Source organism: Triticum dicoccoides, chromosome 6B (assembly GCF_002162155.2).
Source record: "Triticum dicoccoides isolate Atlit2015 ecotype Zavitan chromosome 6B, WEW_v2.0, whole genome shotgun sequence".
Lineage (NCBI taxonomy): Eukaryota > Viridiplantae > Streptophyta > Magnoliopsida > Poales > Poaceae > Triticum > Triticum dicoccoides.
In genome coordinates, this window is record NC_041391.1 from 482045605 (window position 1) to 482057062 (window position 11458).

Here is an 11458-nt window from a genome sequence, read left to right on the forward strand (position 1 = left end):
GATATATAACGAGAAGCCTGTTGTAGCAGCTCTAAAAAAAAGAAGCCTGTTGTAGCAATTCAGTTTTCCATAATAATTTACATTTGCTTTCATGACTAACGATGCTCAATAAGCTGTGGGAAAAAGGCAGACTTATATTGCTACTATTTGCACTAGCTTCCATCCATTTCACATTGTTCAATACTTAATTTGGATCTCTGGTGCAAGGTGCAAAATTCTGAGAGCACACCTGCAGAATCGCTTGGACAATGTATTCTTCTTTGCGTACAGAGTGAATCATACCTAAGTACTGTTTTGCAATATTTTTCATCTCAAAATCATGCATCAACTATGCAAACAAGTGTTCCCGCAGCAACACGGCGGGTTATCATCTAGTTCTTCTAAAACTTGGTCAAATATAAATAAGTTTGGCTTAGGATAAAGCTAGAACTTTCAATATTTTGTAACGGTGGGATTATTTTTCCTAGCTATCTGTGATTCAAACAACCGTGTAGTTACCAAAACAACAAATGCTACTGAAACACATGACATTTTTAGTTCCATGTTACAACCAAAGGTATTGACTCTACAAAACTCGGTAACATCCGCAAGTCAGGTGTACAAGAACGCTGCTTCAGTCTCCAATTTTACAGATATCGTAGACCTTCTTGCCTACTTTACACACTATACGACTGAAATTGCATCTCAGATTACAGTTTTTAGATGAGTTGATGCTGTTCTCAAATTTTTCAATCTCCTTAGTTGCCTGCTTCAATTTGGAGCTAACATCACCCAATGCCCACGCCAGTGATATGTGTGGCCGAGGATTCTGCAAAATGACAATACCAGTTAAAACGCCTTTCCAAATTTGGTGACGAAAACTGAGATGCTTTTTTTACAGTCGTAATAATCTGACATCAGTTACTAATTACTTATGTACCAATGTTGTCAACTGAAGCTCATCCCTTTTGTTTCCAAGTAGGGCGTTTGATTTATTAGTTCGAGAGGCAAAGTTATGTTATCCATGACATGTTGTGACATCAGCCGTGAGCTAGAAGTGTCATACCATCTGGTCATCATCCAGAAACAGAACATAATTGAACCACATAGTACCTTGTAAAACTCAGGGAGACCGTGCAATCGATATACTTCATCAACCATATGTATTTGTTTACTTATCTGCAAAACAAATGAAGTAACTAACAAAGTACACATAGACCTCATTATAGTAAATACTTCAGATCGGTGAACTGCAATTACAAACTTACAATGTGAGTTTTTTACCATACAATGTTGATAAGAAACTCAAAATGAGTTGGCCATAGGACCAAAATAAACAAATACAAACTGACAATCATGTGATGCGTATAGACAACAAGTGAAGACAGAAACTACCACATACCTCTGGTAACCCAGTTCTTGTAACCTCTAGTGAAAGAAATGATCGTGTAGAATCATCATTGACAAAATGCTCCCATTTGTTGAACTCCATCCAATACCTGCTTTATGCAAACACAAACACATTTACAAATCATGACACATACAAGTACATGCATAACTGGCCACACACATTCCTCTACAGAAGTTCACATGATTTGATACACCAGAGGGAGCAAAACATTGTCGGCTCATCAATAAAGTATTGACAGATGGCTAACCGCTGTTGTGACTGAAACTTCTGACGAAGCATTGCGACGAGGGAGTCAATTTGATGCACCTGGATTCCAACAGTTCTTCCTAAGCTTACATGGAACTCCCTGCCCAGAAGCACTTTCTCAAGTTTTTGCTCATCTTTGCACAATTCCGAAAGTGCATAGTCCGCATCTACAGCATAGAGATCTGGCACAAGTGATGCAGCTCTTCTCATAACGAGGGTCAGCTGTTTTCTTGCGTTGAAAGGAATGACAACTGCATATGAGATAGTTACACATGTCATAAGAGCGAAAAAGCTTCTGGATGTAGAATTTGCATGCCTAACAATGAGAAACGAATCTCAGTTTCGTGTTGCAAGGTCGCTTATATTGGTATTAAAACTGAAAAGATAAGATTAGTTCAGAGACCAAGTGTGGGAGCAGCAGCATCTGGAGCCCAATGTTACAGATGGATCTATGAATGCATGCCTGATCAATACTTGTAGATAGATATTATGTTAATAGCCAAAAGAAACAGACCAGGGATGTAGACATGCAGCGCATAGTTGCCTTCCACATGGGGGAAACTCCGGATGCGACTCCCCTGTGCAATTGTTGAGTAATCTGCAGCAGACATTGTTCCAAAACGTGAGCAATCACCACAGACCCCCAAAACGACCGGGATAGATTCAAGAAGGCCAAACCTACGAAATTTGGGGGCTGGAGAAGGTCGAGGGGAGGAGGAGGAAGCAGCACGGAAGCTTCCTGTGGCTCCGGAGCACCACCGGCAACCGTCGCCGGCTCATTGTCATCATCAGAGTCGGATCCGTAGTTAGCCATGAGTGCATCCATCGATGGGAGGCTGCAAAGTTCGATAATTGTTCGGTTATTAGAAACACAATTTCTGTATGCAATTTGTATCAAGGGGCAGTACGATTGCAATTTCCATGAACTATTCCTACAGAGCAACCTGATCGAACCCGTTTCTCTGTCACCCCTGTTCGGCTTTATTCGGTTGACAGGGGTTTAATCCCCTACCTAGGGAGTTCAATCCCTGCAGGGATTGGGTGAAACCCCTCCCTCCACTCAATCCCCACTAATCATCACAGTCTCCCTCCCTCCCTCCCTATCAACTGCTGTTCGGTTTATTTTGGGGTTTCAAGCATCAAGCAGAGGAGAAAATATGGGCACAAGTCACAACACATACTAATAAGACTTGCCAGTTACAACTTATACAAAGCCGGCATTCATATTCAAAAAAAATATTATTAGAAAAGGAATATCTTCATGTGCAGCAATCCATCTCTGAGGTACCAAGAGGAAGCATACAGCTATAACAAGGTCTCTCTGAAGCACAATGACAATGACAAGAAATTTTCAAGAGAAGACACTAAGACACTGACAAGAAATAAGTTGTGCTATGTTATCAAGACGCCGGCTTGTATATTAAGAACTCTCGGACAATCAAACCTGGATCACTAAACACAGAATTTATGTTGTACCTTGCAGAGCTTAAAAACACTTAAAGATCCAAGAAAACCAATAAATGCATTTCAAACTGAACTTTTTGTATCAGTTATGTATACATCAAGTGTGCATAAAAATGGAACTTTTCATCCATCATATGAGCATAGATTTGAAGACAGATACTTTTCTATCTCGAAGGCAAGATACTAGTCAAGGTCCAAGATCACAAAATGCTTATACAGTCCCACTTGTTAGCCAACTCACCAAAAACATTGCTAGCCAGTCATTCTAGTTCAAAGTAATAAAATGCACCAGAAAACCATTCTGCCAAAAATGATCATGACATAGCTTTTTCTTTGTGAGGTGGATTATGCCCAGAGCTATATCCAACATCAGTAGTTGAAGGCGATCCAAGTTCATGCAGCAGTGCCCATTAACTCAGATCAAGTCTTGACAGAAACTAGTAAGAACATCCAGATGACAGGCCACCAACGGTCCAGTCGAATGTCTCGAGCTCCAAATAATAATTAACCTGCCGCTACCATTTCTACAAGCCTATATTGTGGCATTGGTCGTTTGATGGCGATATTTGAAGTTTTGAACACATGATGCTAATAGCAAAACAGAATGCAGGAAGCACCCAGACATGTTACAAATATTATTACTTCCTTTGCATAAATACCGAATGATGGGCAACACTACTTGACTGACCAGCAACCAGCAATCAGAATTGCATCTGGTAGTGTTCACCTGGGGCATTTCCAGGAGCAAGGTGTACTGAGCTCTTGATTCAAGGCCAATAATTAGAGTACTAAGACTAGGTGTCCGAAGCAAGATAGTTTCAGCAAGGTTTTGAAACAATTTTCAGTTTTCACACTAACTGTTGGCAACGGATATAGCCAGGACTAGCTGACTCCCCAGGCAAAAAAGGCTAAAAAACACCCCCAAAAATTAACCCTAGTTTTATGCAGACATATCAAAAGTCAAGCTCCTCTCACTAAAATTAAATTGAAACAGAAATTACCAAAAGGCTTTCTACATTGAACTAACAAACTCTAAACCTCAGGAGCTAATCATCGATGATATTGAACATTTGAATGAATCTATTGAAAGGAAAAATCATCCAAGTCAGCGAGGCATCAGGTAGTGTAAGTGGAAATTAGGATTTGGGAAGGGTCAGACGGGCTGAGGGGGGTACCGTGCGGAGGCAGCGGAACGGAAGGACAGAGGGGCGGGCGGTGACCCAACCTGGACGGGAAGCGGCGCACCCTCCTGGAGACGAACGGGCGAACGCGGGCGAGTGGTGGCGTGGGGTCGCCGGACGAGCGGCGGCGTTGATGCGCGGCCTCTTGGACGGCGGCAGCAGGGAAGGGCTTCGTCTACTGTTTTTCTTTTTCTTTGAGGGGGCTGTTTTCCTCTACTGGGTAGTTCGTCGGCTCGGTCGCGCGGGTGCGGGGGGAACCAGCACACTTCGGGCCAGCCCATCGCTGGCGCAGGCGCCCCTGTTTTTCTCATTTTTCCTTTTATTAGCTTTTTAAAAAACATTCGGGCTTTCAAAAAAGTTATGAATTTTTAAAAATGTTCACCAATTCGTATTTTCGCAAAATCGGACTTCTCCATACTTTAATTTATTTTTCATAAATTCTAAAAATATTCATGATTTCGGAAAATGTTCACGAATTTGAAAAAATGCTTCGTAAATTCAAAACAATATTCACCAACTCAAAAAATGTTCCCAAATTCTAAAAATGTTCATAAAATTCATAAAATGTTTGTACATTCAAAAAATGTTCACAAGTTTCAATAAATGTTCACGAGTTTCAAAAATGTTCACAAAAATCCAAAAATAATGTTCATGAAGTTCAAAAACTGCTCTTGAGTTTGAACTATGTTCACTAATCAAAAAATGTTCACAAATTAAAAAAGTCATGAACTTCAGAAAAAGTTCATGACTTTGAAAATGTTCCCGAATTAAAAAAAATGTTGATGAACTCAGTAATCTTCGCGAGTTTGAAGAAAATGTTCATGTATTTAAAAAAATGATCCTGAATTCAAATAATTTCCATGAATTCAAAAAATCACGAGTTTCAAAAAATGTTCACAAATTTGAATAATTGTTCTCAAATTCAAAACATGTTCACAAATTTAAAACAGTGTTCAGGAATTCAAAGTTGTTTGTGATTTTCAAAAAAATCATACGTTCAAAATAGTTCGTGATTTGAAATTATTTTTTTAGATTTTTTAAAATTATGAATTTGCAAAATAATAAAAATAAATAAATAAAGCAAAAGAAGACAAACGGAGAAACACAGAGACTGACTGGTGGGTCAGCCCATTACCGGGAAGCACGTTGATCGCTATCCCCTGACCCGCACAAGAAATAATATATGCCCTCGCGCTACGAGTGCGGCTAATCTGCACCCGGGCTCAGCTACACCCAAGCTTAGAAAAAATTCAAAAAAAATACTAGAAAAATTCAAAAAATTCCAATTTTTTTTGTGGTGGTAGATAATTTGACGTGTGAGGTGCGCCCCAAAATTCAACTCATTTGAGCATCTGAGCAGCTCTTGGAAAAAAAGACAAAATCAGGGTCTGTAAAAATGTTTACTGTTCACGCACTGTTTTGACCTGATTTGTCTTTTTTACCGAGAGCTACTCAGATGTACAAATAAGTTGAATTTTGGGACGCACCTCATGCGTCAAATTATCTACTACCATAAAAAAATTTGGAATTATTTGAATTTTTCTAGTATTTTTTTTTGAATTTTTTGCTGAGAGGAAGCAGATGAGCCTGGGCTCCAGGATGAATTATCCCTCGCGCTACTCGCTAGTTCGCCAAAATCACTAGTTAAGGGTTACCCATTGCAAAGGTCACTCTCCATCTTCTCATGTGTTGATGTGCGCCACTTGTCGCAAACTGAGAGTTTTCTTTTTTGTAGATTCATTTATTCAAAACGTTTTTGTGTGTCCACATATTGAACCATTGTTGGATTTCTTACGTCTAGATTCTGCAAACTAGATCCCATGTTAGTAGGTTTTGATAAAAAAAATCACAAAAAAGAAAAAAATAGAAACAATAACCAAAGAACTACATTTAAAAAACCGACAAAAAATGAAATGAATACCGAAAGCACAATTTTGCGATTGTCATTTGGGGGGGGGGGAGCACAACGACGGTGTCCTGGCTAAGGGGCTACTCACCATATCGAGTCCCCGCCTAGTGGACCGGACTAAGCACCCCTTGTCGGTTCCGTCTTGGGCCTCATCACACAGTCCATGACGTATATAAGGAAGATCCAGAAGACTTGGCGTACACGACAAGATGATGGATTCATGAAGGAATCTACCTCTTGTATGTAGCCGACTAGGATCTTGTACCCTAGGGCCCCGATATCTTGTATAAACCTAGAGGTCATGCTCATAGATACATCATACAATCTCTTGGTAGTTTTACCTATACTCTGCACACACTCCAACACAAATAAAGCACAAGTAGAATGTAGGGCTTTATCTCCCCGGAGAAACTGAACCTCGGTAAATCCCATGTCATTGTTACCATCGTTCCAAGATATCTAGCTTAGGATCCCATGCCTAGAATTCTGTCTGACTTAGCTCCATCACACATGTTATGCTTTCCCTCAGAAAAGCCCAAGTTGTGCTTCTCGTGAAAACAAGGTTGTGGTTCTCGTGGAAGCATTACTATGCCTTTTCTTTTTTTTTGGAGAAGTATAGAATATGCTTCTGGCGGAAAGAAGGTTGTGCTTCCCGTGGAAGCAAATCTTGTGTTTCTCGTGAAAGCCTATGATGTGCTTCTCGCGGAACCAAATTTGCGCTTTCACGAGAAGCATAGTTGGGCTTCTTGTGCTTCTCGTGGAAGCACACGCTGTGCATTTCCCATTATTTTGAGAAGCACAATTATGCTTGCATAAAAACACCAAAACCTAGGGAAAGCCAAGTAAAAGTTGAAAAGCTAAACAAAACGAAAGCACTGTAGAAGACAAAAAAAAGTGTTCTTGTAGGATGCACACAATATGCGCATGTGGTGGCAACGACAAGTGCGCCCGGTACCACCCGCTAGGAGACATCTGCATGGAGGGTACTAATAACACATAAGTATAGTGGATCGCAACAGTTTTCGAGGGTAGAGTATTCAATCCAAATTTATAGATTCGACACAATGGGAGGCAAAGAATATTTGAAGGTATTAGCTGCTGAGTTGTCAATTCAATCACACCTAGAGATTAATTATCTGCAGCAAGGTGATTAGTAGTACAGTAATATGATAGTTTTGATGATAGCAGCAATAGCAACGGTAACGGTAAAAGTGGTATCAGTGATTTTGTAGCAGTAGCAATAGTAACTTAGCAGAGACAATATAAGTTAAATTCGTAGGCATTGGATCGGTGACTCGTTGGATGATATTCATCATGAGATAATTATAACCTAGGGCGATACAACACTAGCTCCAGTTCATAAATATAATGTAGGCATGTATTCCGTAAATAGTCATACGTGCTTATGGGAAGAACTTGCATGACATCTTTTGTCCTACCCTCCCATGGCAGCAGGGTCCTATTGGAAACTAAGGGATATTAAGGCCTCCTTTTAATAGAGAACCGGAACAAAGCATTAACACACGGTGAATACATGAACTCCTCAAACTACGGTCATCACCGGGAGTGGTCCCGGCTATTGTCACTCCGGGGTTGCCGGATCATAACACGTAGTAGGTGACTATAACTTGCAAGATCGGATCTAGAACATGGATATAATGGTGATAACATAAATGGTTCAGATCTGAAATCATGGCACCCGGGCCTAAAGTGACAGGCATTAAGCATGGCAAAGTCATAGCAAGATCAATCTCAGAACATAGTGGATACTAGGGATCATGCCCTAACAAAACTAACTCGATTACATGATGAATCTCATCCAACTCCTCACCGACCAGTGAGCCCACGAAGGAATGACTCACTCCCGGTGGGGAGCATCATGGAATTGGCGATGGAGATGTCTTGGTGATGACGAAGATCGAAGATCCCCTTCTCCGGAGCCCCAAACGGACTCCAGATCTAGCCTCCCGATGAAGAACAAGAGACAGTGGCGGCTCCGTCTCGTGAAACGCGATAATTCTTTCCCCCTGATTTTTTTCTGGAATAATGTGATTTTATAGCGTTGGTTTCAGGGTCAGCGGGGCCACCAGGTGGGGACAACCCACCGAGGCGTGCCTGGGGGGGGGGGGGCAGGCGCGCCCTGGTGGGTTGTGCCCACCCAGGTGCCCCCTTCAGGTGGCTCTTGGCTCCAGAAATTCTCTTTATTGATATAATAAATGCTCGCAAAGTTTCATTCCATTTCGAGAACTTTTATTTCTGCACAAAAACAACACCATGGTAGTTCTGCTGAAAACAGCGTCAGTCTGGGGTTAGTTTCATTCAAATCATGTAAATTAGAGTCCAAAACAAGAGGAAAAGCATAAGGAAAAGTAGATACATTGGAGACGTATCAACTCCCCCAAGCTTAAACCTTTGCTTGTCGTCAAGCAATTCAGTTGATAAACTGAAAGTGAAAAAGAAAAACTATTACGAACTCTTTTGCTCTTGTTTATAAATAAGCTTAAACAACACCCAGGTTTTCAGCAAAGATTATAACTAACCATGTCGACAGTAACTCTTAAAAATTATATTAACTCATATCAATGACATAATCAACTAGAGAGCAATAATAAGATATCTCAAACAGCAACACATTGTCAAAATAATCATTATATAATATGACAATAGTGGTATCTCGCTAGCCCTTTTTGAGACCGCAAAACATAAATGCAGAGCACCCCCAAAGTTCAAGCAGTGACTAAACATTGTAATTCATGGTAGAAAAGATCCAGTCATGATGCACCCAACATTAGCTACACACAATGCATCAGCATGACAACAGTGCTCTCAAGTTTTGACGCTTATTTGAGAAGGTGATGACACAACATAAAAGTAAATGGATAGTCCCTTCGCAGAGGGAAGCAGTGATTTGCAGAGGTGCAAGAGCTCAAGTTTTTAAATAGAGGTAAATGAAATTTTGAGACATGCACCCTTCTCATTTACTTCACGACTATCAGTTATCAATATCTTCCATGCTAAACATGCTAGTGGCGGTTCCCAAGTGGAAATGTAAAGGTTATGACTCCTTTGGGAGTTTTTGTTTGGTTATTTATAAGCTCTTTTCTTTTTCCAGTTTGGGTCTGGGCATCCCTATTACTGCCTTTTTCTCGTACGATGGCGAGTGAATAAACACTCGACCTGAGAATAACCCGCTTAGCATGGAAGATACCGACTACCTCTTGTCGTTCCATGAACGATCCAGACACACAAAAAGGATATTTATTTGAAGCTTTTAGAGATGGCACATGCAAATTTACTTAGGATGGCAGGGTAATACCGCATATAGGTATGTATGGTGGACTCTTTTGGAATAACTTGGGTTTCAGGTTTTTGATGTACAAGCAGAGTTCCCACTTAGTACATGCGAAGGCTATCAAATATGTTGAGAAGCGGCCAGCTAGAGAGCAACAATGGTCATGAACATGCATTATGCATAAGTAACATTGGGTACTAGCATGAGTAGGATATGAACACCATGAACATAAATATCATAGAGGCTATGTTGGTTTTGATTCAACTACATGCATGAACATGTGCCAAGTCAAGCCACTCGAACATTCAGAGGAGGATACCATATCATCATACTACATCACAATCATTTTAACGCAATGTTGATATCCAAGATAAGTCATTATTCACTCCTATGTACTTATGCATGGCATGAGAAACTATAACCTCTAATTGTCACTGCAAACATGTTTGATCATAATAGGCTGAATCATGGATACTAGGCTAAACATATTTACAAAAACAAAACAAGTCGAGTTCATACTTGTTTCTCTCTGCCACGGCCAGTTCATGTAATATCGTCATTATTGCCTTTCACTTGCATGACCGAACGATTTGAAAATAATAATAGTGCAAGAGTGCCTTGGACTAAGCTGGAATATGCAAACATTTTATTCAAGAGGAGAAGACAAGGTAATATGGGCTCTTTGTTAGATCATCAATAATGCAAGTGAGAGCCACTCAACATTTTCATCGTGGTCTTCTCCTCAGTATGACTCAATGGAAATAAAAGAAATTCAGAGAAACACACTGAAATAATTTTGGACTTTTTGTTTTTCGTAAACAAGCAAATGAAAAGGGAAAAACAAAAATGAGAAAAACTATTTACACGGGAAAGCTCCCAACAAGTACAAGAAGAACAAGGAAATCTTTTTGGGTTTTCTTTTTAGGGCTACAACAATTTAAACTAAGAAGAAAAATAAAAAAGAAGCAAGAAACATATTTTTGGATTTTTTCAAGGTTTTCCAAACTTACAAGAAGAAAGAGAGAAAATAAATTAAACATGGATGATACAATGAAAAAGTGTGGACACCGACAACTGGAATGAAATGTGTGAACATGAATGTAATATCGGTGGGAATGCGTACTCCCCCAAGCTTAGGCTTTTGGCCTAACTTGGTCATTAGTTAGTAGCTTGTGTAATGGTTGAAGTGGTAGCTCACGGAGGCTGTCGGTGCGGATGCCTCAGCCTGCCGTGCAGCCACAACCGCTGTGTTATGAGCTCGGGCCTCATTCTCAAGAACGTAATATCTTCCCCTGTTATGAACATCAAAGAGAGCAGGTGCAGGCAAATATGTGTCTACCACGGAGTCCTTGTTAGATGTCAAATTATAAGTAAAATTATGAGGATCACCCCTCGGAATCTTGTGACGTTTCATAGCATCAAAGTCTAGGTACTGCGTGGGTAAAATAGGTTCATAGGGTAAAGGTGAAACACCCAGCCCTCTGGCTAAGCGTGTGGCATAAATTCCACCATAAAAATATCCACTACCAGCGTTGTGCTATAACCTACGTGCAACAATCACTCCAAGATTATAACTTCTATCACCATAGGGACGGTGTGAATGAGGCTCAGATAAGGAGCACAAAGTGTACTACAATCTTGTTTGCCTACAATACATTTTCCATTAAATAATGCGAAGTACTGAATTGCAGGAAAATGTATGCTCTTTATTGTACCTTGCGTCACTCCCCTAGTTTCTCCATAGCAAAGACTAGTCAAGAATATTTCAAACTCACACCTAGGTGGCTCATCGAGCGAACCACAGAATGGTATTTTGCAGAGGTGAGCAAACCTTTCTAGAGAAATGGTAAATGGATTTTCATACAGTTTAAATGACACCCTAGACTCATGGGGAAAGAATTTAAATCCTTTGACAAATTATTCAGTGAGGATGAGGTGTTGGTCGCACTTATCTGAAATGTAGGGACCAAGATCAG

The 11458-nt window shown here is 40.3% G+C and overlaps 1 protein-coding gene across 2 annotated transcripts; it reads right to left on the reverse strand.

The window, feature by feature from the left end:
* Positions 1-467: 467 nt before the first annotated feature.
* LOC119326532 (U6 snRNA phosphodiesterase-like) lies at positions 468-4452 on the reverse strand. 2 transcript variants are annotated; one of them, XM_037600167.1, is made up of 7 exons: positions 4326-4452; positions 2315-2472; positions 2151-2234; positions 1638-1887; positions 1382-1478; positions 1093-1158; positions 468-808 (listed from the first exon to the last, which is right to left on the reverse strand). In XM_037600167.1, exons 2-7 carry the CDS (start codon positions 2460-2462, stop codon positions 614-616), a joined length of 840 nt encoding a protein of 279 aa, XP_037456064.1. In that variant the 5' UTR covers positions 2463-2472; positions 4326-4452; the 3' UTR covers positions 468-613. The 2 variants fall into 2 exon arrangements, with proteins under 2 accessions (XP_037456064.1, XP_037456063.1); XM_037600166.1 differs by having other exon boundaries at positions 4276-4448.
* Between the last annotated feature and the right edge of the window lie 7006 nt (positions 4453-11458).